The 27,725-nt window shown below is 34.5% G+C and overlaps 4 protein-coding genes across 4 annotated transcripts in view; 3 read left to right on the top strand and 1 right to left on the bottom strand.

Annotated features, from left to right (window-relative positions):
* The window catches only part of LOC124443337 (SWI/SNF-related matrix-associated actin-dependent regulator of chromatin subfamily A containing DEAD/H box 1-like), a 67,421-nt gene extending 43,597 nt beyond the window's left edge, over nucleotides 1-23,824 (top strand). Inside the window, exons 2-10 of the mRNA XM_046993837.1 lie at nucleotides 19,355-19,920; nucleotides 20,406-20,444; nucleotides 21,226-21,348; nucleotides 21,550-21,632; nucleotides 21,958-22,048; nucleotides 22,133-22,229; nucleotides 23,061-23,120; nucleotides 23,330-23,405; nucleotides 23,689-23,824. Of these exons, the coding sequence (XP_046849793.1) occupies nucleotides 19,355-19,920; nucleotides 20,406-20,444; nucleotides 21,226-21,348; nucleotides 21,550-21,632; nucleotides 21,958-22,048; nucleotides 22,133-22,229; nucleotides 23,061-23,120; nucleotides 23,330-23,405; nucleotides 23,689-23,824 (1,271 nt within the window). The remainder of the gene's footprint in view (nucleotides 1-19,354; nucleotides 19,921-20,405; nucleotides 20,445-21,225; nucleotides 21,349-21,549; nucleotides 21,633-21,957; nucleotides 22,049-22,132; nucleotides 22,230-23,060; nucleotides 23,121-23,329; nucleotides 23,406-23,688) is intronic.
* On the top strand, nucleotides 10,538-16,514 carry LOC124442559 (biotin--protein ligase-like). Its single transcript, XM_046993058.1, has 8 exons — nucleotides 10,538-11,165; nucleotides 11,927-12,183; nucleotides 12,648-12,907; nucleotides 13,435-13,511; nucleotides 13,674-13,834; nucleotides 14,496-14,610; nucleotides 15,215-15,413; nucleotides 15,899-16,514. The coding sequence occupies exons 1-8, from the start codon at nucleotides 10,670-10,672 to the stop codon at nucleotides 16,071-16,073; spliced, it is 1,740 nt and encodes a 579-aa protein (XP_046849014.1). The 5' UTR covers nucleotides 10,538-10,669; the 3' UTR covers nucleotides 16,074-16,514.
* LOC124442562 (putative ZDHHC-type palmitoyltransferase 8) lies at nucleotides 16,327-17,827 on the bottom strand. Its single transcript, XM_046993061.1, has one exon. It carries the CDS (start codon nucleotides 17,791-17,793, stop codon nucleotides 16,846-16,848), a length of 948 nt encoding a protein of 315 aa, XP_046849017.1. The 5' UTR covers nucleotides 17,794-17,827; the 3' UTR covers nucleotides 16,327-16,845.
* A 664-nt stretch (nucleotides 23,825-24,488) lies between the features above and the next one.
* LOC124443336 (SWI/SNF-related matrix-associated actin-dependent regulator of chromatin subfamily A containing DEAD/H box 1 homolog) lies at nucleotides 24,489-26,130 on the top strand. Its single transcript, XM_046993836.1, has 4 exons — nucleotides 24,489-24,588; nucleotides 25,476-25,608; nucleotides 25,919-26,034; nucleotides 26,095-26,130. Exons 1-4 carry the CDS (start codon nucleotides 24,553-24,555, stop codon nucleotides 26,128-26,130), a joined length of 321 nt encoding a protein of 106 aa, XP_046849792.1. The 5' UTR covers nucleotides 24,489-24,552.
* The last annotated feature ends 1,595 nt before the right edge of the window (nucleotides 26,131-27,725 follow it).

Below are 27,725 nucleotides of genomic sequence, written 5' to 3'. Positions count from 1 at the left end.
AGCCACCTGGCAGGAACCTGGCTTAAAAAGCACATAATTTCCGAAAAAAAATAAAAACTCTTAGCTGCAAATCCGAATACACTCACTTTTGCCTCACCATCTTAGACACTGTCAACACTCAATTTTCTCTCAAACTTATAGATCTCTACACATACGCAAACACAAACCGATCTCAACCAACAAACGTAATACTTCAATTAGTGTTTATGACACTCACAATGCATGCCATGTAAATATTTATGACACTCACAATACATGTCATTTGACTCTGAAGATGCAAAACGTTTCTAGTCGTTAGCAAGTTGTTCGCTCTGTCATCCAAATGATCGTAATAAAGTAAATGGTTTGAACACGGGAATATCGTTACATGTTATAGTCTCTGAAGATGACTACCGCTAAGGTTGTCGAAACGTCAGTCAACCACAACAAAAACAGTCCTTCTCAGGACTATACTAACCTGGACGATCTACATTTACAAACATCTAAGACTTTATTATAAAAAAATATCCCTCTACTGATTACTACTCCATATGTGTCATATGCATGTCCTACTGTATATTTAACATTGTAAATACTCTGCTTCATTTATAAATTGGTTTTGACTTAATGTTATAAGTCGATTGTCTATATTTTAAATGCTTAATTAATCTAGTACTATTAAGATCATACGGAATATCATCCTCTTTTACTAAGAGTAAGACCCTAGACGTGACTATCGAGAAAATAACCTTTTGAGCTTTATGTGCACATCTTCTTTAATGTCATATTCATCATCAAGAAACATCTTTTCAAATAAATGATCATCATCGGATTTAAAGAGATCATTTGACGCACCATAACCAGGGCCATTATTGATAAGATTATCATCACTAGAACTGTCATCTCTAGTAATGTCATCATCAGAACTGTCATCTCCAGTACTGTCATCATCAGAACTGTCATCATTAAAGCTTTCATCATTTTTATGACGACTAAGAGGACCTTTGAAAATTCAGAACAAATTATTGAGTTGATAAATTAACAAAAGGAAATGAATAATGTATTAATAAACAAATATTATATAGATCAGAAAAAATTTTAAATCGTTTGAAGCCTAGCAACTTTATGAACTTAGTACGCTTGCATATGATTAGCAAATTGAAAATGAAAAGCGCTTACGAATACCGATTATGTGGGTAGCCCATTGGGGTAGCCTGTCAAATATATCGCCTCAAAATGGACTAGAATAATGAGCACAGTTTGAATACTGTATGTGTTTTGTTATTAAAAGCACCAAACGTCTTCAAGGCTTGAAAATGAGCTTTTTGCTCATTGTTCAATTGAATGATTCAGTTGAATTGTCACAAACCCTTTCTGTATTTTCTGAAATTCCTCACTCAGAATGCGTAATACGTGACTGGGTCACATCAAGGAAAATACAACCTTTAAGATTTCTCCCCAAATTTTAATGATAAACTTTTGCCACAAATACTACATCGTCAACCTCTTTTTTTTAATCACTTTTCTAAGGTATAAGAGATGTCAATCTCTTTACTGATAAATAATTGATTAACGTATATACGACTTGTATTTCCATTTTGGAGTCAAAGAGCTATGTTTGCATAATATTAAAGTAATAACATTTTGAACAAAAAGACTATATTTTTGACGATTTTATGCAAATAATGCTTAATCTTTGAAAATGAACGCTCGGTAAATCCATTCAGATAATATTAGCTACTATTCTGCCCTATATTTAATATACCAACAAAGGACTATGATCATGCAGAATCGAACTCCTTTTTATTTTGGTATTAACAGATGACCACATCCAGGCAATATAACTTCAAGTGTATGTTATGGGTTTTATCTAATATTTTTCAACAACAGTATGATAAGATTAGGGCTCTTGCCATTCTTTGCCGATTGCAAGTAACTTTTATTAGATCTTTGAACGCTGATGGAGCCTTAATATCATGCAAGTATTTCATTGAGTTTATTACACAAAGATTAACATTTGTCACGCGCTAAATTTGTTCTCATTGTGACCTCACTTACTTCGAGATGCAAAATTTAGTTTTGCGTCACAAAAGTTTAACGATGAGCTGTGGTTACGTGTTCGTTTATTTCAACAAATGCCAAAGAAGTTCATTGTAATGAGCTTCGCAATAAAATGTTCCTAACAATTTTCAACTCTCACACATAGCTGCGCATGCGCAGCGGCTACTCATAAAATTAAAAAAATTTATGTATTCAAAGCAAAAAGTGGTTTAAAACAACTATATAGCTACTATTGATTAGTAAATTACTTATTTAGACAGAACGGTGTGCCGAAGGCAAATTATGAAAGTAGTTGGAATAAATCCTTAGCAATCCATTTAGTTGAATATAAATTTAAATACCAAAAAACAGTGGCACATCTTCTGTACTCCTGTAAATTTGCTGCACTAAAACCGCTTTCTTTGTTATGGTCAGAAAAATGTTTTTCAAAAAAATTATTATGTTGTGGTGAAAATATGAGCAAAAATATTGGAATATTTTCTGATGGATTAAAATATTTTAGATATTATCTTACAAAACAATATACCTAATGTAACTACTACAAACATGAATTTTTATTCATATTTAAGAGTAAATCTTTAAAATATGAATTACCTGGTTGAATCTTAATGAATTACTTCAATTCATATGCTATATTCAGTGAAATCTCTAAACAAGACGTGCACATACCTTCTTTTCTGTTTTCTGCACCATGCATATGACTTAGCAGAACTTAAACCTTTATAGTGAGCTATCTATAGCCGCTGATAGTAAAATTTTCAGAAAAAAAAATACCTCGTTTTCTGTTTTCTTTACCTTGCGGAGCTTGTGAAGTTGAATGAGTTCCAATAACTTCATCTTTATTCAAAGCTATAATAATAACTATACAATATTATATGGAGTAAAATTTCACTATATAAATGTTTTTATTTTTTATTTAACATGCCTAGTGTTATTTTTGATTTTCTGCAACCTAAAAACTGCAGGCTACAGAAGTGGGCAGCTTTTTACGATGTCTTGGCGATGGTCTGAAAGTGATGTTTTTTCGCAATAAATTTGTTCACAAAGTGAAATTTTAATGTATTCAGATGGTAATTGTTATATCGAAAGCTAATTTTACTATCTAGACGAAGAGAACGTTGTCAAAAGCTTCACTTAACCAGCTGCATCGGACATTTTGCAATGTGAATTTCTTTATAATAAAAACATTATTTACCGTTTAGGTCAGTAAGTACTGACTTTTTTGTATTAACGTTCAATCAAGCCGTTATATAATACATATATTCATGGACAAACAATGCATTTAACGAAAAAGATATTTTCCTAATGGCCAAAATGTACAACTCTGAAGCAAAAATGCAAGGTCAGAGAAAAATATTGGTTAAACGTTTACTCTGCATTTTATTGGTATTTACACAAAAGCGTTTCATTGCAGTAATTATATATAAATTGTGCATGCCCCAACACGTTTACAGTTACTTCAAAAATTTAACATCTATATAGATTCAGCGTAATACAATTTAGTTTGCTGTGCTATAAAGGCAGCCAGGAGAGTGATTTACATCTTATATGGAAAAGGCTTTCCTCTTTTCAGCAAAATATATCGTTCATCAGGTTGTTCATCCGTAATTATCACATCAAAGAATTCACAAAGGTAATCATTGCTGACATTAAAAAACACTATAAAGTCAAACAGACAAAAAACTGTGTAGAAGACTCGACTTTGTTTCAAAATCAATAGTTTCACATTTTCATCATTTTGAAAAAAGTCATCGATCAGATTTTTAAATTTCTTTAAAAAATATATGAAATCATCAAAATTTTATCATTATTACTCATTCAACTTATCTCACACTTACTTTCATCATCAGCAACTAATTTGTTTTTTACAATTTCAATCGCTCGTTCATGAAAATCTTTCGCTTTTTCGTACTCTCCCATATCATGGTAAACCAAACGCAGATTAATGTACGTTGCCGCAATATTAATATGATCAGCTCCAAATGCTTTTGTTTTAATTTCTATCGCTCGTTCATAAAAATCCTTTGCTTTTTCGTACCCTCCCATTTTACTGTAAACCAAACCCAGATTGTTGTACGTTGTCGCAATATTAATATGGTCAGTTCCAAATGCTTTTGTTTCAATTTCCATCGCTCGTTCATAAAAATCTTTTGCTTTTTCGTAGTCTTCCATTTTACTGTAAACCAAACCCAGATTGTTGTACATGGTCGCAATATTAGCTTGGTTAGGTCCAAATGCTTTCGTTTCAATTTTTATCGCTCGTTCATAAAAATCTTTTGCTTTTCGTACTCTCCCATTTCTGTAAACCAAACCCAGATTGTTGTACATTGTCGCAATATTAACATGGTCAGGTCCAAATGCTTTTGTTTCAATTTCTATCGCTCGTTCATAAAAATCTTTTGCTTTTTCGTACTCTCCCATTTTACTGTAAACCAAACCCAGATTGTTGCACGTTCTCGCAATATTAATATGTTCAGTTCCAAATGCTTTTGTTTCAATTTCCATCGCTCGTTCATAAAAATCTTTTGCTTTTTCGTACTCTCCCATATCTTTGTAACTCAAACCCAGATTGCTGTAAATTGTCGCAACATTAACATGGTCAGGTCCAAATACTTTTGTTTGAATTTCCATCGCTCGTTCATAAAAGTCTTTTGCTTTTTCGTAGTCTCCCATATCCTGGTAAACCAAACCCAGATTGTTGTACGTTGTCGCAATATTAACATGGTCGGATCCAAATGCTTTTGTGTCAATTTCGATTGTTCGTTCATAAAAATCTTTTGCTTTTTTGTACTCTCCCATTTTACTGTAAACCAAACCCAGATTGTTGTACGTTGATGCAATATTAACATGGTCAGGTCCAAATGCTTTCGTTTCAATTTCCATCGCTTGTTCATAAAAATCTTTTGCTTTTTCGTACTCTCCCATATCACTGTAAACCAAACCCAGATTGTTGTACGTTGTCGCATTATTAACATGGTCAGTTCCAAATGCTTTTGTTTCAATTTCCATCGTTCGTTCATAAATATCTTTTGCTTTTTGGTACTCTCCCATATCTTTGTGAACCAAACCCAGATTGTTGTACATTGTCGCAACATTAACATGGTCAGGTCCAAATGTTTTTGTTTTGATTTCTATCGCTCGTTCATAAAAATATTTTGCTTTTTCGTACACTCCCATATTATGGTAAACCAAACCCAGATTGTTGTACGTTGTCGCAATATTAACATGGTCAGGTCCAAATGCTTTTGTTTGAATTTTCATCGCTTGTTCACAAAAATCTTTTGCTTTTCGTACTCTCCCATTTTACTGTAAACCAAACCCAGATTGTCGTACGTTGATGCAATATTAACATGGTCAGGTCCAAATTCTTTTGTTTTAATTTCCATCGCTCGTTCATAAAAATCTTTTGCTTTTTCGTACTCTCCCATATCATAGTAAACCAAACCCAGATTATTGTACGTTGTTGCAATATTAACATGGTCAGGTCCAAATGCTTTTGTTTGAATTTTCATCGCTCGTTCATAAAAATCTTTTGCTTTTTCGTACCGTCCCATTTTACTGTAAACCAAACCCAGATTGTTGTACGTTGATGCAATATTAACACGGTCAGGTCCAAATGCTTTCGTTTCAATTTCCATCGCTCGTTCATAGAAATCTTTTGCTTTTTCGTTTTCTCCCATATCTCTATAAACCGCACCCAGATTGTGGTACATTTTCGCAACATCAACATGGTCAGGTCCAAATGCTTTTTTTTGAATTTTCATTGCTTGTTCATAAAAATCTTTTGCTTTTTTGTATTCTCCATTCTTCCACAGCAAAACACCCAGCTTGTTGTACGAATATGAAACATCAATATGATCAACACCTAACACTTTAGTTTGAATTTCTGTTATTTCATAAAGTACTTTTGTTGCCTGTTTGTAGTAGCAGAATCTTTCCAATGCAGCTACAAAATATTTGGCAATTTTCCAATTTTTTTCATTAAGTTTTTGTTTCAATGATTTTACTTCGATCAACTTATTTAAAAATTGTTCAAATGACAAATTTTTGATGAATTTAATTAGATGTGGAATTATTTTGATTTCATCTTCTCTGTCTTCAAAATGATATAGTGCCCAAGCAACGTGACAGGCAAGATCGGCAGAAGATATCGCAAATATGTTTTCTTCATGATAATTTATAATGGCTTCATGTACAACGCTGTGCAGGCGGATGTCGTTGTTTTTAGATTGAAGAAACATCGAACATTGCTTTAAATGAAGACAAACATCTTCGGCAGATTTTTGGGGATCAATGCTTCTAATAAATTTGATAATGATATCTTGTGGTAAAGGGTCGAAAGATATTATTGAGAAAAGTTTAAAAACATGTTCCAACAAGATTGATTCTTTAACACTTTTTTGTACTGCTAACTTTAAACTTTTTGCTCCTAAGTAAGCTGAATTTATTCTTTGAAAATTGACATCCATTTTCTGTCGATTTCTTTCATTCAACTTATCTAAGTATTTCTCCACGTTAATGTCAGATTTGCACTTTTTACACTACCTACGTTGTAGGCAGCTCTTGCCACAACCAACGGTTGATGATCTAGTTTTCCTGATAAATAATTCAAATGGTAAGTTGTTAAGACGTTGGTGTCGTTAATTTTCATTTAAGGTAAATTTTGTCTAACATTTAGCATGCTGCAAACATTTATAAGTCATAGATCATACAAAAATATAAGTATAGTTAAGATATTAAAAATTTGTCTGGTAACTTTTTTCAAAGAATAACACGTGTAAAATGTAAATATGGCAGACTCTTAGATTTTACACCGTGGTTTTAACTCAAAGATTTTGCCTTTCATGTATCTAATATACATATATATCTTACATAAAAGATAACAGTTTCTCCGGATTTTAATTGATTTTTTATTGAGCTTTCGACTCGTTGCTTCGAGCCTTCATCAGAATGAGGATATTTATTTACACGTGCTTTTTAGCTTGGAGACGTTTAGAGCGTCTAATTGGATTAGTGGGTGGATTAATGTGATTGGATGGGGTGAAATGCGTTGCCATGGGTTTTGGTGTGTTGTTAATATGATTGGTGTTAGTAATATTAGAGTGTAGTGTTTTAGATTTGGTGTTGTTTGTAGTTTTTTTGTCCTTTTTCTTTAGTTGTGAGTATATGATGCCGATATGTCTGTTTATTGTGTCGTTGTCTTCACTGTACCAAGCTTCTTTAAATTCGCGTGCGTGTTTAGTCTGTGCGCGTCCGAGTACTTTAGTTTCTCCAAAACCCATGGCAACGCATTTCACCCCATCCAATCACATTAATCCACCCACTAATCCAATTAGACGCTCTAAACGTCTCCAAGCTAAAAAGCACGTGTAAATAAATATCCTCATTCTGATGAAGGCTCGAAGCAACGAGTCGAAAGCTCAATAAAAAATCAATTAAAATCCGGAGAAACTGTTATCTTTTATGTATTCAATGCCTGGATTACAAATTTTCAAACTTACATATATATCTTAGATGATAACAACCCTAATCGTAATTTTGGAATATTATAACTGGTGACTCTACGATGCAATCAAAACAATGCAACCGTACATCCAGTGTTGCAAGTGGTGGAGAACAACACGTGCACTATGATGATAGCCGGGAGGGCACATTGTTATAAATGATCTATAATATGCTTACTTCGCATACGCCGTTTGATTAATCTTGGATTGTGTTGAACGCCTTATAATAGTACGTTCACCACATTTGTGATCTGCAAAACTCTCCGTCATAAGTTTGAGAAGTTCGACGAATTTGCAAATCAATTTCTGTGAAAGGTATGAATAATTTAAATTCAGTGATTGTTTTGATACACCTTTAATTTTGTAGCTTAACTTATAAGTAATATGCAAAACAATCTATTGGAATGTTAATGTGTAAAGGTCAGGATTGCTAATGGTAGACTATTCATAATGTATTTGTGACAATTTAAAAATCCCATCAAAATCAACAAATGTTATCCATAATGTAAACACAGTTTGAACACGGTTTGAACATAGTTTGAACACGGGAGTATCGTTACATGTTTGTAAATGTAGATCGCCCAGGTTGGTATAGTCCTGAGAAGGGCTGTTTTTGTTGTTGTTGACTGACGTTTCGATAACCTTAGCGGTAGTCATCTTCAGAGTCAAATGAGGAGTAAACGTCAGGTTGACCGTATTTGTTATCTGGTTGGTATTATTCACTTATAAGTTATTTACGACAATTAAATCACAATATTCAGGACAAAAAAACAAAATAATTGATAAATGGACATCAAACATTCAATCACAAAATTAGAATACAGTATTACAATGACAACTAAACTTAAAATCAACATACTTTCATAAATTCAGAAAGATTTAAAAATACGCAACGTACTACATGATGTATTTGCTTCTGTTGCTTGATAATAGAGAAATTGAAATGTTCACTAAGTGTTTAATTTTAATCACCTGCTGTTTTTATTGTAAAATAGTCATATCTGTTCATAACAGCGAGACGATAGATTTAGAAATAAAAGTTTTATATATTTTATATACTGTATACACATGAGACAAAAATTACTAGATTTTAAATGCTTTCTTGATGACAAAGTATACATGAATATTATCTTTGTCATAAAATTCATGAGAATTTAGCTCAATAAAGTTTCAACTTTCCCTGTAGATTTATTTCAGTTTGTCAAGAAGCTCTAAAAGGACTTGAGGGCTATATAACTTCACTGCTATCTTTGAAGTCAAGGCTAAACCTTTTTTGAGGAAAAATATTCGCAAAGCATTGTTTTTTCTCATCGTCACATCGAATTTGATCAAGAAACAGACGATGAACGAAGATTGATAGAGAGATAGATAGTTTATTTGCTGAAAAACTTTGCAACTCTGATATGGCTTTAAAGTAAACGGGGCACTAATTACATACACGTGAGCATTTCTAAAATCAATTCATGCACCTTGTCGGGCATTAGTAAAAATTTATCCATCATGCTGTTGACGACGATATATGTACCCTCTTATTCAATTTAAGTTAACCTTTATATTTCAATACAATTACATCATCAATAACTCACCGATTCTCTTAAAGACGATGTATTTAGTTATACTTGGCCATCAGGACTGACGAAGTTTGTTTTTAGCATAACTTACTACACTAATTCTACCGTCGATGACTATATATCTTCACTTCTACAGACAAAGTCGATACGTGGGCAATTATTTTGTGCAATGGAATTCAAAGCATCTCAGCGGATTGTCATGAAAGGCAAAATATTTACTTTATGAAATTTATAATTTTTCACATGATATTTTTGATCTGTAATGTATGAAATTGATTAAAAATATAAGAACTCAAGTTTGCGATACGTTTTTTTAATATGATTGCTTTAGGATCTCATAAAACGTTTAGTTTTTTCTCCATTATTTATGCACTAATATGCATGTGTTTTAATTGCAAACTGTAGTGCATTGTATTGCACAGCAAGACTGAACCCACCAGTAATCAAAGCATCTGTACTCATGCAATTAATTCATGCAATAACTGCTCACTAACCTCACTTAATCCTCTTCTATCCCTCCTATTTTCCTCAAGTGATCCTTATTTATAATGATGTACTAACGATTTGACCGAAATTGTAAAAACGAGAATTGGTTTCTTGTTTAATTATAAATTAAAGTTAAACAAATTTGAACAATACAAGCAAATCGAACTTTCATCTCCAATGGTTTCAACTTACGGCTTTTAATTGAGTAAGAAAAGACCATCGCTCCGAGAAGATAAGGAACGGTTGTTGCTTTCAATATTCGGAAAAATTTACTTAAAAACATATACCAGTTTAATTCAAAGATTAAAGATTTCCTACATAAAATTTTAATGAGACAATAAATAACAGTTTTTTCTTTCTTACTTTGATGTTTCATGGAATAATTCAAGTTCTGCCCATTGTAGTCTGCGAATGGCACATTAAAATGTTGATACAAAACTGTGGTGATATTTTTCAGAACTAAAGTTTCAAATAAGAAATAAAAGGCAAAAGAGACATTTTTTTAGGTTAGGAGAGCCCCTCCCCGCGGTTGCTTCTTTGTCCGGCGTCCATGGACAAGATAGACTTTTAGCTACACAAAACATGTAAGCAAAGTCTTGATTTGAGCTTGAATAAATGTTGGTTGTATAAAATATCTTTTATTATATAATTCTCTGTGTATTTAAAAGTGCTATCCACTGTACCTTGATTGTAAATTTCTTGCCAATTGTACTTGGAAAGCTTAATTCAAAACTTTTTTAAAAAAATAATTTAACCAGAATGCTGTAGCCGGCATTTTCAGAGCCGTCAAAATCTGTGTTAAACACAGTCAGTAACAACGTCATGATACAGAAAGTGCTTCCAGTCATTGGCAAAAGCTGCATGACTTTTTAAGAAGGCTGAAATCCCAAAAATTGATGTCACAACTCACACACATGTTTTCATTATATTTTTATTGTAGAAAAGAACATAATGGTGTATCATTATACTTAGTGTTACATGAAGTTGCCGCGATTTTGTAACAGTGTAACCAAAACATCAACGTAACATTTACTTTGTAAAAGAAATGATCGAAACTGTAGAAAAATCATGTTTCTTTTACCGTACGCAACTCATATTGTCAACAGTTTACGACTTGGCATGCTAGAAGCATCAACGGCCAAAAATGTTGTGCGTAAAATGTCAACAAGACCTCCAAATGTGCTTATTTACACTGGGAAAGGCAAGAACTCTTCAGCTGCGTTTCAAAATCTCAAGGATTTCTTCGGACGATGTTTAAACCGGGATAAATATGTTTTATATCAGCTCAAAGAGGAGTCAATCTTGCGAGAACCTTGGCAAGAAAACACTGAAGTGTTGATAGTCGTTTCCGATTTATCTATAAACCTTGAAGAATCTCACGAAAAGTCGTTTGAAAAGTTCTTTCGCCAAGAGGGAAAGCTGTTGGTGTCTTCTAAGAACATTTCATTCTGTGATAACATCAGCTTGGGCCAACTTCCTATTCCTGATGATGAAATATGTTTTACTGAGAAAGTGAGAAAGAAACGATGTAGCATTGTGGCTGATATAAATACGTACGTCAAAGGTAGGTTCAGTAATGAACATAAAGGGATATTTATGGAACTTGTGATACAATGCGATAGTGAATTAAGTTGTGCAAGCCATTTTGATTCTCCTCAAGCATTGTGAAAATTAAGATAAGTTGCATGAAACTAGTAGAATAGCAGAATGAGTTGTCCATAAAATTCAGGAACATTAAAATCTTTAGAAATTTATAATTATGGCTGCTAGTGAACACAAATGCCATTTGCATACAGCACAACTGAATATGTGGACTGACAGTGCCATTGCATGGAACATTTACAATTATAAAATAAACACAATGAAACCCTTGCACGGATTGGTCTAGAGCTGTGTTTGCATTAGCCAATGCAAAACACATCTGAGCTCAACCAATCAAATCATTCATAACAGTCAATCAGTCAAAGAGAATTTGCAAATCGATCATGAATATATTTTTGAGGAAAAATTAAAACGCTTACTTTAAATTTGTCTGTTTTGCATTATTGTTCATTTATTAAAGAAATTAAAGATTTTTTTCGTGTTTGCACTGGCTTATGCAAACCTCGGAGACGTTTGTGAGAACTCTTGAGCAGGTGCAACCTTGGACCTTAGGTAACGGGCTTGCACTGATCTGCTCTCAAGTTCTGCCAAAGGTCTCCTCGGTTCGCATAAGCCTGTGCAAACGCATTAAACATCTTTTATTTCTTAAATGTAGAGTCTACTTTGTAGCATTTTGTGTGAAATGTTGCTAAGTTCATCCATCATTTGTATGATGACTCTTAGTCAAACCTTGCAAAGACTTGGAAGTGTTGGCTGTCACCTCAAAAACATCCCTACCTGTTATCATCCAGGAATCTCGTGGAAAAGGCATATTGATATTATCAACAGTAACTGAGCTGATCTCTAGTATTGCACTGAATGGAAGTACAGACAACAGCATTGAAAAATTAATGAAAATCCTATTGTGTCATCTTGGTATGATGTGTGAAGATGTCCCAGAGTGTCCACTTACCCCTGCAATGTTATTGGTTGATCAACAGGTAAAGGCTCAACTCCATTTTTACATCTCTTTCTCCTTGGTTCAAATTACTCATGTATCAATTTCTGTTAGTCAATTGCTTATATGTAAGTAGTCCATTGTTAGTCTGGACAAAATAGTAAAAATAAGTTATTGGTCTTCAAGATACTCCATAAGTTCTCTACATAGTTACATACATATATAACCTTTGGAAGATCAAAATCATTACTTGGGAGGGGAGGCTCGTATTCATTAATGAATGATATTCAAATTTATGTATGTTCTAATGAAGTCCATTATTTTCTATGGATTATTACATTCATATATGAATATAAGTAACCTTTCAAATATCAATCTTTTAACAACCTTAGTATGTAGGTCTTCATGTACCATGGCTTTGTGTCTGGAGAAAACAATAATTTTGATCATATTACTATTGAGCTCATTCAGACCATAGTTTAATATTTCATTCATTTTAATACCTAGAACAAAGACCTCTTTCTGCGTTGTATACAAGACCTTACAACTGATAATTGTTTCCATGGTAACGGTGTGACAGTTTCATTCACTGAGGATCATGATGCCATCGCTACTGTTGACAATTTTCCAGTCATAACAAACCCCATTCCTGAAGGCTATAGTACTGTCAAATTTTCTCAATACAAAGAATTATTGAAAACGAAACATTTGGGTCACGTGATGATCTATACTGACGTCATCACATCCACACAAACCATCGTGAATGGGTAAGGAACAAGCTAAATTCGTGGTCTTAGTATTGCTCCAGTCTGAGTTTTCCCTTTGATACTGCAGTTGGATTGTGGGAATGTTCACATCATACATAGTTTTAACAAGATATCTTTCTAAATATATTACATGTTTTTTTTATTTAACCATTTTTCCTGCCCAAAGATTTTTCCCAAAAAAGGAAGGTTCGTTGTACTTTTTTAAAAAAAGGTTTCTTTGTTCCTTCTTTCGTGTTTTAAGATATTTTATCTCGTACAACTGTAGTGATTATTTTCTTCCCGGACAAATACCATAGAAATTTTTTTCAAGATTTTCGACAACAAGGAGAACTGTGGATGATCAAATGTACATACACCAATACGCATCAAAAAAGAAAAGAAATTCTTTTAAACCGTCCGAAGCCGAAAGAAACCATTATGTTTTCAATAAAGGGCCTCACTTTAGGAAGCTGATTTTCGGTTGTTTTCATGATAAATTCAAGTTCAAAATATACGTACAGTAACGTACTTGCATAACTTTATTTCAGAAGTCTGAGATTACTGAAAGAATTACCTCATGGTCTTGGAGTTGTTGTTATTGCAAGACAACAGACTGTCGGAAAAGGTTTGTAATATGTTTTTGAAATTTTCTTTTTGTATCATTGCAACATCTGATTAGTTTCCTTTGTCTTACATTTTTTTGTATTTCCCAAAAACCATCCACCAATTATTGCTGTTCTTTGGGAAATATATGTTTAAGTATAGTGGGAATGATGTTTCTCTGTAGGTCGAGGAGGAAACGCTTGGCTATCTCCGGATGGTTGTCTTTCATTTTCATTTCCTTTGGAAATTGAACTTAATTCTAATCTTGGTCAACGTCTTCCATTTGTACAACATATCGCAGCCCTAGCCATTGTTGATGCTGTGAGGGACATATCTGGATATCAGGTGATTTATTTTTGCGTTTTTCATGAGATATGTTTGAACATAATGCATGGAATAAAAGGATCTGCGAGGGATAATGGAGGATTTAAATTAAGAATTTACCGTTAAATCTTTCCTAAAGAAAACTGGTGTCTTCTGTAGTAAATGCGAATTCAAGTTTCAACATCAGATCATTTCTAATGAAGACACGAAACATGAGTATTTAAAGATGTAGATCGTCCAGGTTAGTGTAGTCCAGAGAAGGACTGTTTTACGTTTTAACAACCTTAGCGGTAGTCATCTTCAGAGTCAAAATGGCTACCGCTAAGGTTGTCGAAACGTCAGTCAACAACAACAAAAACAGTCCTTCTCAGGACCATACTAACCTGGACGATCTACATCTTCAAACATGTAACGATACTCCCGGGTTCAAACCATTTACTTTAGTTTTTAAAGAGTAGAGTTTCAACAACAAAATACTTTTGATGAAGATACTAGACTAAAAAGTACTAAAGTTTAAGTGTCAAATCATTCTTGACAAAGAGGTTAGACTGGAATATTCAAACTCAGGGAATGAAGTTTGGTGAAGGAAGATTTATGATTGAAGTATAGCACGCAACGCAAATTTATGAAACTCGTTCATAAGCAACCAAAGACAGTATAATAATTTCAGTCATATTCTTAGGATTTAGATTTCCGAATCAAATGGCCCAATGACATTTATTTTGGAAATAAGACGAAAATTGGTGGTATTCTGGTAAACTCTATTATTCAAGGAAGATGTCTTTGGGCTGTCATAGGTATTTGAACTTTTCACTTGTCTTTTTTTGTGTCCGATGTTAAAGTAGATGTGTGTATGACACGCAATATCTTCTTGTCGCAAATAAAAGAAAACTTTTGTCTTAAATGTGACTTTAAAATGTTTTGTCGTTTATTCTGCTCGTTTAACGCGTGTTTATTTTATGTGATGTTCAAAATGAATACTTTTTGCAACTCTTTTGTCTCATCAGCAGTTTCTAAACTGAGAGTGAACATAGAATTTATAGCATAACATCCATTTCATTGAGTTATGACTGCAGGCTAATCGTGGAAGAAAATTATAACATTTCAGCGTTATCAAAAATGTGATTTTTCTCAATCGCTGTCGGGACGTTTTCATCCAATTCTTTCTAAGACTTGTAAAAACATTTTCTCATACTAAATCCTTTCCATACTAAGCGTAAATGGTCTAAACACCCACAGTTGTAAATATGAGATCATTTGCAATGTTTTGAAATCTATTATTTATACAGTGACAGAGTAAACACCAAAAAAATGACTTTGCAGATCAAACTTGTTGGCTGGCTATGTAACAGATACTGCATTCTCCCACAATTTTTTTCTTTTCAAAACTTTCAATTTTAGGGATTGGAATAAATGTTGACAACCATCAGCCAACTACTTGTATTAACGAAATCATCGAGCAACACAAGCTATCGAAAAAAATCAGCAAAGAAGAGCTTCTTGCTAGAATTCTTAACAAAATGGAAGAACTCGTAGAAGACTTTCAGCTCAATGGACCGGAAATGTTCCTTCAAAAATACTACTCACGTTGGCTACACAGGTCAGTTTATGATTTTCTAGGACGATAAAAAACAGCTGAGCTTTGTAGAGCATAAAAAAATTCTTCCGCCGAGCTAAGATACAAGAAAAACTGCGGTTTCTGACTAAGCCGATTCTTGAATTTTTTATGACCCCTCAGCATCGAAAACTGTGGCGTAGCAAGCCGAACCTTTTACTCCAGATATGGAAAAATTGTTAGGTAGTTTCACTGATTGTATGAACAACTGAAGAAATGATTAATGATAAAGTGTAATAATTTGCAAAGTACGATTATATCTGCTGGCTGGCTACGCTACTGATTGATTTAGAAATTAGATTTAGTAAAGACAATCGCTTCGTCGCTTTGGTCTTTAAAAATTGAAAAATTGATATCAACCTTGTAGGGTATTTAGCTGGCGTAATCATCAATGAGAGTGTTCATCACAAAGAACAAAAGCAACGAGTTCGTGAATACGTAAATAATTTTACTTTTTCATCCCACTTTAGTGAGTCCAAAGTAAGACTGGATAATGAAGATGGTGAAATAGTTACAATCAAAGGTTTAGATGACATGGGTTTTCTCTGTGTAGTTAATGACTTGAATGAAGTTAAAACACTTCAACCTGATGGTAACAGTTTTGATATGATGAAAAACTTAATAACAGTTAAAACAAGAAAATAATTCAAGTAATTCAAATAAGGTGTTTAACCAGTATAATTGTTGGTGATGACAGGGGGGAGTGACTTGAAGGTGAGTGGCAGGGGGGGGTGCTATTTTCTTATACTCAAATTCACACACCACAGAAACTAACTTCAAAGTTTCAATGCATGCTACTTTGGAGGTGCAAAGTGCCAAAAATATTTTCTTATTGGCCATTCAAATACCTTAACAATATGATGAAACTACTGTTAAGCAAAATAAGTTACAATACTGGTTTGAATTTAATATTATTTGCCATATAAGTTAGAAAAAGTCTATCCATGTATGATGTGCTATTAATGTTATGTGAATCTCTATTTTATCAATTAATATTTCATTTTATAGTATATCTACGTATTGAACACATTATAATTTATAAATAAAAAGGTGTATTTATTAAATAAAGGCACTATGAATACTTTCTACTGACTGTCAATAAATATCTATAACATGAGCACAAAAGCTGTGTTAACTTAGCATAAACCTCTCACTAATTGTAACGTAAGTACTTTGTGTTAGAACTTTAAAATGCTCTATTTCTACAACATGGATGTAGCCAGCACAATAATTGTGGGGGACATATATGCATTTATGAATGTTATTGTAGGTAAAAATGGATTTCAAAGGAACATAATATGTAAGTGTATGCATATTGACCCCAACTATTGAGCTCCTACGTCTCTGCTCTATATTCTATAAAAAATGCAAATATTTTGACTTGCAAGTACACCATCATTCTCAAATGGACTGGTGATCAAACAACAAGATTTAGTGTTTCCCCATGTTGTACAGGTACATTAAATGCCGGAATGAGGAACTGCCACCAACTTTCACGTGAATGCCAGAACATGACTTGAAATCGACTTTTTTTGCTTTTAAAAATTCGCTTAACGATGAATTGTAGGAAATCTGTGAGATTCCGAGATCTCTGTAGTTTGGTGAGAAGTTCAATAGTTGAGCAATTGGTTGCCAGAAGCAAAGACTGCAACAGGAACATTGAACCACAAAACATTGCAATGAATACTACAGGGATAAACAAGATGGCAAAATCACCAAGCTTTTTGCAAACACCATTAGGGTACCATGGCAGTGTGTCCAAGCGATCTCCTGTAGGTACCATGCATTGGTAAAATGGTTCATATGTCATGTACATTGCAAATAGTAAACCAATGTTACTATAACAGATAAATAGGAAAAAATATGAATAATTCTTGAGGCCAACACAGTTGCTTGTAAATGGACAGTGATGACACATCATGGTAACGCATGTTCCACAAGTGCTGCAGTGGTGGGTATCAATTGATTTCATTCGATCGCATTTACAACAAAGGACGCTTCCTTCGTCCATTTTGAAACCGTTTTCCTCCATTTCGGACGCCGTTAACGGATATCCAGGAGACTTAAGCATCGCCGCGAAATAATTGAACGCGACATTTAACCAGAGATAGCAAGCTGTAGTGATTAAAATAATCCCTTCTCTAGACGTGTACGGTTTGTCAACTTTTACTGGAAGAAATATTAGGAAAAATAGCCCAATAGCTGATAGGACCATTAGGATAATGGGACTGACAAGAATGAAACGGATGGTTTGTCGAAATGCTTTGTGCTTTGCTAGACCTGGAAAAGCTTTCTGGATTGTGCTGATAATAAATGAAAATTGAATTATACCCACTCCGCCAGCTAACAACATCACAATTGCCATTTTTTGACAGAAATTCGACTTTTCACTTGACAATAAATATGGATGTGTTGTAAACAAAAAGAATTACTCAGTTTTATGTATACAGTTCAGTGACCCTTATTTTGTTTATGACATACACTTCATTTGCCTTCAGTTAAAAAGCAAATTTTCTTCAGCTAAGACGCAACCAAACATTTCAAATAACTTACTTAAATAATTCATAGGATTTGGACAAGCCAGTAGAGAGGGAGCTCGTTTTATGAAATCAAGTACTTGAGTTACTTGGGGGCACCTGTGACTTGCCTTAAACCCATGTCTTGAAACTACGCCTGAACATCGATCGTAGGAAAGCTATGGATATGTATGATCAATTAAGAGATTTCCTCAATCATCGAAGACAAGGGTTAAATTTCTACTGTTTTACACTCCTATAGATTTCAACTCGTTATATATATATTTTTTTCTTTTAAATTCAAAATTTTTTAGCGAAGCAGTCAAAATTTGAAGCACATCAGCACATGGCGAAGATTAACCAATGGCAACTATTGGCGCGTTGTGGTGTATGGAATAAATTTTGGCGGTAAACTCAAGTGGAATGTGGCATAAACATTTTCTAAATTGATGATTTGTTAGTTTGTCGGCAAAATAAAAATATGAAACGGAAAATCGACTGTGTGTCTAACTTCAATTACAAAAGGCGGCTACCAGCATTGGGCTTTCGCCATGTTCAATCTAATGAACGAATTTCAAATTTTAACAGCAAAAATAAAACAAATAATAAAGTACATGGTATTGATAAAAGTTGCAATGACAATAATTCTACAAATGTGCAGACAGATGATAAGTATTCCACGAAATGCATGTTGGATAGTGACAGTAGCGATGATTTGAACGTGCGCTCCGTGAAAAGCAAGAAAAATTACAAAAATTTGCCTCTTGGGGGAAACTGTGGTAAAGATAAAGATGTCCATGGTGATGGTGTTAGGACGGTGAGGTCGAAGATGGGTAAACTCACAAAGATGTTTGATGAGGATAGGAGATTGAAAACCAGAGGAAAAAATGGTAAAACTTTTAAATCATTGTTTATGAAGTCTAGACTAAACAATGCTATTAGTATGGGCATGATTTGTCGTTATGTTTTATGTGTGTTGGACTAACTGCAAATTTTATTTTCTTAATACCATTGCATAATAGCAGCATTTGTATTTGTGGCTACCTAACTCAATGAGTAATGAGAATTGTTATACCAGTATTGGTTTGTGATTTATTTATTGGCAAAGCTTTTTTTATTTGTTTGTGGTTTTGAATAATTTTATGTTTCATCATTAATGATAAAGTGATTTTATCTATTTCTTGTGTGTACTGTTGAATTATAAATTTGAATTTCGCATAGAATATCTTGTTAAGAAGAACAATTAAGCTTTTCAGATTGGATAAATGGAGTTTGTAGTTGTATATCATATGTTATTTAATAAATATGTATTTGAGTATGCTAAATGCAAGGTTTATGTGTTGTACTCGTGTATGGCTTATATCATTTATAAAAAACAATAAATAATATTTTTTTTGTTGATTTTTACAGAATGTGGTGAACCATTGTTGGTGGTTGTACGAAGTGGTAATCCTGGCAAGAAAAAGGATTGGGACAGAGTTGCGTTATTGGACAATGGTGACATGAAAGAAGAATTAGAGAATGGTAACAGGGCGGAGGAATTGGAGAATGGTTACAGGGTGGAGGAGTTGGAGAATGTTGACAGGGCAGAGGAGTTGGAGAATGGTGACAGGGCGGAGGAATTGGAGAATGGTGACAGGGCGGAGGAATTGGAGAATGGTGACAGAGCGGAGGAATTAGAGAATGGTGACAGGGCGGAGGAATTAGAGAATGGTGACAGGGCGGAGGAATTGGAGAATGGTGACAGGGTGGATGAATTAGAGAAAGGTGACAGTGCGGAGGAACTGGAGAATGATGGAATGGAAAATGATTATAGCAGTGATGAAGAAGAATTAGCAAGCTACTCCGAGCAAAAATCTATTATCAAATTTTTGAACTCAGCTAACATTAGCGATTTGTGTCGAGTAAAAGGATGTTCATTGGTTAAAGCAAAGAAACTTTGTCACTTACGTCCATTTGATTCATGGAATGATCTGGTATGAGGATTTTTTATCTAATGATGATTTTTATAATTGGAGAGGCATTAGAAATGTTGTCTTTCATCACTGAGATGATAAATTTGTTTTATCGTGACTTATTTTTAATTCATAGTATGACAATCACAATAAAACAAATGAAGTGACTACATGTTTATATTTTGCACAGTGTCCAAATGACCTTGCAAGGACTTCCACCAAACACAATGTACATAACAAATGTTCAAGTCTTTGCACAAAAGGCATTAAACCTGTTAATAATAAATTGTCTACAAACAAGCTAATATCTTAGCAAGTTAAGCTCTTATGGTAAACATTTCTCTGGAAAATTGTCATGTTTTACATCTGATTAAACTAAGAAGAATTTTAACTCAGTAAAAACCCCTTTAACTTTTTACCAAATCACAAGATCAAGAGTAGTTCAGTACTTTGAAAAATTAGAGAATCCATGACTTATACATACTCTAAATTCGACTGTTTTACAGATGGATAAAATATCACAGGCAAAGCACCTGACTATTGAGGTAAGAGATGATAAGGAAAGTCATGGAATCATTGACGTCACATTTTTTCTTTACGTCATATTTTTCTTTACGTCACCTTTCATTACGTCAGAAAATTTCTACCAGCGCTGTAATCACGATTTTTTTCTCAAAACGATTCACAGGAAATATTTTTGTATCTCGCTGGAAATTTTTGTAAAGCAGACTTAGAATAGAGAAGACGGGCATCGTAGTCTGTATTTTTAAAGTAAGCAGTGAATTTACGAATTTGCTGCCTGGCAACCGCCAATTGCAATGCGCGAAGACTTGTTTTCAATAGTTATTAATGAAAAATTTTGCCGTAAAGATTTTATTTTTGAAATTTGTTGCTGGGAAGTGAAATGCTTTAAACAGGTCTGAACTATACCATGGAAAAACCCAGTCTCACATTAGAGAATGCGTTAAAAAAACGAATGGATAATTCATTCAAGAGAAAATTGAGGACTTGTGGGAAAGATTAATCTTTAAATTGCAGTGTGAGCTCTTGTTGATTAGAGAGGGGTCGTGGGGACTTGTGGTGTTTCGATTCCTAAGTCCCTCAATGACCCCTCGACCCTCGTTGTTATACCTTTGTATTGATATAAATAAGTCATAATTAGATTGTATCACTTGTTTCTATAAATGTCTCTCCCATTTCTTTATCTCAAACATTAAGTTAAATTCACACATCATACAACCGGAGCGTGTTTCTTCGTTGTACTTTAAGTTGAAATCAACGGCTGGTGATTAATTTTAATGTATGCGTTTCTTTATTTAACTTCAGCTTGCCTTGGAGTGTCTAAATGTATTAAAACAGCGAGAAAAGATGGAAGAACTAATAAAGAAAAGTGAATGTATCAGTAAAAGCATCGAAGGTCTCTTTGAAATGAAAAGATGTAATCAGGAGGTTTATGTCGCTACTTTATATTTCTCTTTCTCAAATATTTGCTTTTACAACGTAATTTTTCTGCTAAATGTTTACCAGCAAAAAAAAACACAAGTTTGTAGACAAGTGTTTCAATTTTATTTTTCGATGTAGCTGATTAGGTTCCAACCCTCATTCCATCCCGCTCATTTTCATTATATTTTCTTTATTGTAATGTTTCAGAATAACGGCAGTGACTCGACATCGTCCATGTTAGTTGTTAAAGAAAAATACGCTGTCTCTGAACCAAGTCTTGTGGCTTCTGGGTAATTTATATGTAGACTATGTTATGATATTTCAAAACACAGTTGTAGTTTCTTTTATATCTTAATATCAATTAATTTAGTACATACTCGCTCCCTTTTACAGAAATTATGTGAGAATATTAAGCTGATCAAGCTTAATGCGATTAGTAATTTGTGAAACGCCTTAATCTTGTTTTTCTTACACTTAAGCAATCATAATATATTAAGTCCTCTCACTCCTTAGTACGTCATAGAGCCACTTTATACTCAAGAAAGACCTTCCGCCTCAATTGTAAAACGGATTGGTGCAAATTAATGAAACCTCTATTTTTTTCAATTTTACTAGGTTTAAACTCAAGTCTTATCAACTAACCGGTCTGAACTGGCTTATTGCGTTACACAAACGAGATGTTAATGGAATTTTAGCTGATGAAATGGTATTTGTTCTCCTCTGTATTTTTCACTCTGCTTCCACGTTTTGTCACCCATTGTCTTTTCTTATCAATGATCTTCTCTTATAGGGATTGGGTAAAACTATACAGGCAATTGTCTTTCTAGCGTATCTAATCGAGCAGAACGAAGGACCTCATCTCATTGTAGTACCATCTTCAACACTTGGTGAGTTATAAGATAAAAAGTTTATATGTTGTGCCTAAATAACCACAAGACTTAGGGCCTGTTCATATGGAGCCGAGTTACCCGGCTAGGCGAGTAACTCGGCCCTTATATAAAATGAATGCATTTCCCGGTGAATCGTTTATATGACACATCCGAGTAACTCGCCTTGCCGGGTAACTCGGTTTGTGTAAGCGAGTTACCCGGCCAGGCGGGATGAATTTTTCCATATAAACGCATTTGCCGGGTAACTCGGCGAGGCGAAAAAATTGGCTCTGTTGGTACGCATGCGTACTAAGCCTTGTACTTGCAGCATTATTATACAAAAACATACACATATCATAATTTTCAATTTTATATTAACCCATTTCATTTTTGCTGCGAAACTGTTAGGCTTTTTAAAATCTTGCGCCTTTACTCGAAGTTAGCATAGCCAAACTTCATTTAAGAAAATTGAACGGAAGTACTAGCCGAGTTACCCGGTAACATATAAACAGATAACTTTTTCAAACCCGGTTGAGCGAGTAACTCGCTTAGCCAGGTAACTCGGCTCCATATAAACAGGCCCTTAGCTAGGATCATTTACACATATAGCGGTCTTTTTGTTGTATTACCAAAAGTTCCATTTTCCACCCATTTGTGACAAATAAGGTTGAAGTGTGTAGAATTTACAACCCGGAAGTAAAGGGCTTCCTGTCATAGTTTGGCTCTCCCTCCCCTGAATCTATTTTTTATTTGTTGTAATGGCTTACGGTGAAACATAAAATCGACAAAAATATTGGTGGGTATTACGCACTTCTAAAACGTCATTTTTTCTTCCTGAACTGATCGCAGATAATTGGAAAAGAGAACTGGAGCGTTGGTGTCCTTCAATCACGTGTTTACTTTATTACGGTAAGATTTGATTTGTATAACTGTATAAACGACTGGAGACCAGAAAGCTTTACACGAGGTCAGCAATGAAGCTGAACACACGAGTAAAATATCATTCTTTACTTCAATGGGTGAAAGAAAACGAACTTTCGCACATCGGTTGATATTTTGCCTGATTTCAACCAGGCTGTTAGACTTCTTCTAATTACCATATCATTTTTTCTTTACAGGGTCGCAGGCCGAGAGAAGAGCATTTAGAGACAAAGTGCTGTATTCCGAACGCAAATTTCAGATACTGCTTACAACGTTAGTACACAGTGGGTTGTTGGAGTATAATATTGACTGACGACGTTAGTACACATGGGGTTGTTGGAGTATATTAATAATTGACATCGTTAGTACACATGGGGTTGTTGGAGTATATTATCAACTGACAACGTTAGTGAACATATACCGTTTCCAAAGCACACAGTTAGACTGGCAACGTTGGTACACCTAAAGAGGGCGGGTTGTTAAAGTATATAATTGCGATTGCTATGCTGAATTATCGATTGTAATGCTTTCTCTTTTTTTTCTCTTTTTTATTCAGTTACAACATGGGAGTAAGTTCAACATTTGACTCAAATTTTCTAAGGAAATTGAAATTTCATTACGCTGTTTTTGATGAAGCACACATGCTGAAAAACATGGATTGGTCATGTGGTCATGTCTTCAGAGTCAAATGAGGAGTAAACGTCAGGTTAGCCGTATTGAAGGAGTAAAGAGTAAGAACCAGATAACAAATACGGCTAACCTGACGTTTACTCCTCATTTGACTCTGAAGATGACTACCGCTAAGGTTGTCGAAACGTCAGTCAACATCAACACCAACAGTTCTTCTCAGGACTCTACCAAATTGGACGATCTTCATCCACAAACATGGACCACCCCTATTTAGTTAACCTTGTCATATCAAAAATAAAATTTAGTACAATAAGAGATCAAGAGTACATAGAACTTAATAATACATTATTACATCAAATTTAAAGCTTTTATCGTCATGACATAAAAGGTGCATATTATTTGTCAGTCACATGAACATTACACGTCACTACAACCAACATCAATGGCATTTTATAAAGCGCAATTGCCATGGTGAAAGGCAAAAATTATAGAGTTCTCAAAAGTTCTGAAAATCAAGAGAAACCCAAGAGCTCTAAACTCTAGAAATTTTTTGGCCATTCACCATGGCGATTGCGCTTTATTTGTCACCCCGACGAATTCACTGTACATAATGTCACTTAAAAGTTATAGTGTTATTTATATTTATCGTGCAAATGATATGAGGGAACTTGACAAGAAGCTACAAAAACTTTAATCGTGAAATTTCATTTTCGTGTATTTTAATGTGAAGAAAAAACAGATCGAGGATTCTCCGTATGAACAGGAAACAGTTGATCAAGTGAAGCGTATAATGGCACCATTTGTTTTACGACGATTGAAAAATGATGTAAGTTGATTTCTATTTATATTATGTTATATTCTTTCAGTCTTTGTAAAAGTGTCTCCGTCTTTTCGATTCTTCAGGTACTTTATGACTCTCTACCTACCATAACATGACTACTGTTTTTTTGTTCTTCAGGTTCTTTGTGACTCTCTTCCTCCCAAAACATGACCACTGTTTTCGATTCTTCAGGTTTTTTGTGACTCTCTTCCTCCCAAAACATTACCACTGTTTTCTATTTCTCAGGTTCTTTGTGACTCTCTTCCTCCCAAAACATGACCACTGTTTTTGTTCTTCAGGTTCTTTGTGACTCTCTTCCTCCCAAAACATGACCACTGTTTTTTTGTTCTTCAGGTTCTTTGTGACTCTCTTCCTCCCAAAAATTACCACTGTTTTCTATTTCTCAGGTTCTTTGTGACTCTCTTCCTCCGAAAACATGACCACTGTTTTCTATTTCTCAGGTTCTTTGTGACTCTCTTCCTCCCAAAACATGACCACTGTTTTCTATTTCTCAGGTTCTTTGTGACTCTCTTCCTCCCAAAATCTGACTACTGTTTTCTGTTCTTCAGGTTCTTTGTGACTCACTTCCTACCATAACATGACCACTGTTTTCTGTTCTTCATGCTCTTTGTGACTCTCTTCCTACCATAGCATGACCACTTTTTCTATTTCTCAGGTTCTTTGTGACTCTCTTCCTACCATAACATGACCACTGTTTTCTATTTCTCAGGTTCTTTGTTACTCTCTTCCTACCATAACATGACCACCTTTTTTCTGTTCTTTAGGTTCTTTGTGACTCTCTTCCTCCCAAAACATGACCACTGTTTTCGATTCTTCAGGTTCTTTGTGACTCTCTTCCTACCATAACATGACCACTGTTTTCTATTTCTCAGGTGCTAGGTAACTCCCTTCCCCCGAAACATGACCATGTTATCGAATGTGAGCTCACTCCGCGACAAAGAACTGTGTATGACAACGCATACACTGAACTTCGTAAGAGTCTGGAGTTGGGAGAGGCATTTTCAGGTAACGTATATGTATGTGATTCATTTCATGAAATGCAAAATTCTGCATTTGATTATACTACGGTTCACATCTGTCATAGTTGTCTTCATAGTCCACTATATTCATGTTCTTATTTGACCAGGTAATTATGATATCTTGAATATCTTTGTGTACTCGCGTGTACTTTTTCATACCGTAGTGTACTAAGTTGTACTCAATGTACCATCATGCATCAATTAGTAGTACTCTCAGGAGGCCATTCATAACATTGTGTACTTTGATGTACCCTAATCTTGCCCTAAAATTATACTATTATTTTCTACAATTGCAGGCAGTAGCGGTTTAGGTTGTCTTACTGAGTTACGAAAAGCTGCAAATCACTCCCTTCTCCTTAGATCCCATTACAATGATGAGATTCTGCATAAAATGGCTGTAAAATATTGCAAGGTAGCCTTTAACAAGTGTCCTGTTGATTGTTCGTTTTGTTCATTTGTCTCATTTCGATAGATCTTTCCCACAGGATCCATGTCATCGCGATTCTGAAGTGAAATTTGTTTTCGAAGATCTACAAGTTATGTCAGATTTCGAAATCAGCAGATTTTGTCGCACAGAACGGGTAAGTCAAAACCTACCATATTTAACCTGATTAACCATTGTTAAACCAAAATAAAGATGGCGATAACATTAAATGACACGATGCACTGCGGCAGACTTCTCCTCAGGGGTCTCGTCTGCTTTGATGAAACCAAATATCTACTTCTAGTCTTCTATTTATAACATTGAACGACACGATGCACTGCGGCAGACTTCTCGTCAGGGGTCACGTCTGCTTTCATGAAAACCAAATATCTACTTCTAGTCTTCTATTTATAACATTGAACGACACGATGCACTGCGGCAGACTTCTCGTCAGGGGTCACGTCTGCTTTCATGAAACCAAATATCTACTTCTAGTCTTCTATTTATAACATTGAATGACACGATGCACTGCGGCAGACTTCTCGTCAGGGGTCACGTCTGCTTTCATGAAAACCAAATATCTACTTCTAGTCTTCTATTTATAACATTGAATGACACGATGCACTGCGGCAGACTTCTCGTCAGGGGTCACGTCTGCTTTCATGAAAACCAAATATCTACTTCTAGTCTTCTATTTATAACATTGAACGACACGATGCACTGCGGCAGACTTCTCGTCAGGGTCACGTCTGCTTTCATGAAAACCAAATATCTACTTCTAGTCTTCTATTTATAACATTGAATGACACGATGCACTGCGGCAGACTTCTCGTCAGGGGTCACGTCTGCTTTCATGAAAACCAAATATCTACTTCTAGTCTTCTATTTGTAACATTGAATGACACGATGCACTGCGGCAGACTTCTCGTCAGGTGTCACGTCTGCTTTCATGAAAACCAAATATCTACTTCTAGTTTTCTATTTATAACGAAGACAAGAAACAATGACATCAACCCCTATACTGGATATTGACGTTTAAAATATGAACGTATCAGGGAGAGCCCAAGTTCGGAATAGCTTCTAGTAAATTGAGAAAAGAAGACATGTATTTTGAATTTTAAATGCCTGGTCACCATTAAAGAAGTTTGACATCACATAATAATGAAAAAGTGTAGTATTCCTTGAACTTGTATTATCTAAAACATATTGCAGATCCTTGTAATTCAGCTTTCGGTCTTTTGAACGATTTGCCGTGAAGTTGAACTTTGAGTTTCGAATCAAACTAGCACACTACAGCTATTTATTTTGTTTATTTCTTGTCGACCTATTCGGACGTCTCTGTCAGTTTTAGGTTCATCTGTAACTAGGGTCGCTACATACAACAAAAAATAACCTATGGCAGTGCTTCGTGCATTGACATTATCTGTATAAAGTCGGGACTTTAAATTCTTTATCATGTAATATATTGATATAAAACATGATAATATACATTCATGCTAATTCTTATCTATAAAAGAAACCCGTAGTCGTGTACATAGGTAGTAGTCTGACTGACAGAGTCAGCGACGTATCGAGAAAAATAAAGAATATTACATGGTGTCAGGAGTAGGATCGCAATAATAAACGATATGAAAGGACCAAGCGAACTCAGCGCGATTACTTTGTTGTAAATTTAGTTC

Source organism: Xenia sp. Carnegie-2017, unplaced genomic scaffold (genome assembly GCF_021976095.1).
Source record: "Xenia sp. Carnegie-2017 unplaced genomic scaffold, XeniaSp_v1 HiC_scaffold_20, whole genome shotgun sequence".
In the NCBI taxonomy this organism is placed as follows: Eukaryota; Metazoa; Cnidaria; class Anthozoa; order Malacalcyonacea; family Xeniidae; genus Xenia; species Xenia sp. Carnegie-2017.
Note: the sequence above shows the minus strand (reverse complement) of the source record. Positions and strands in the feature narration are given on the sequence as shown.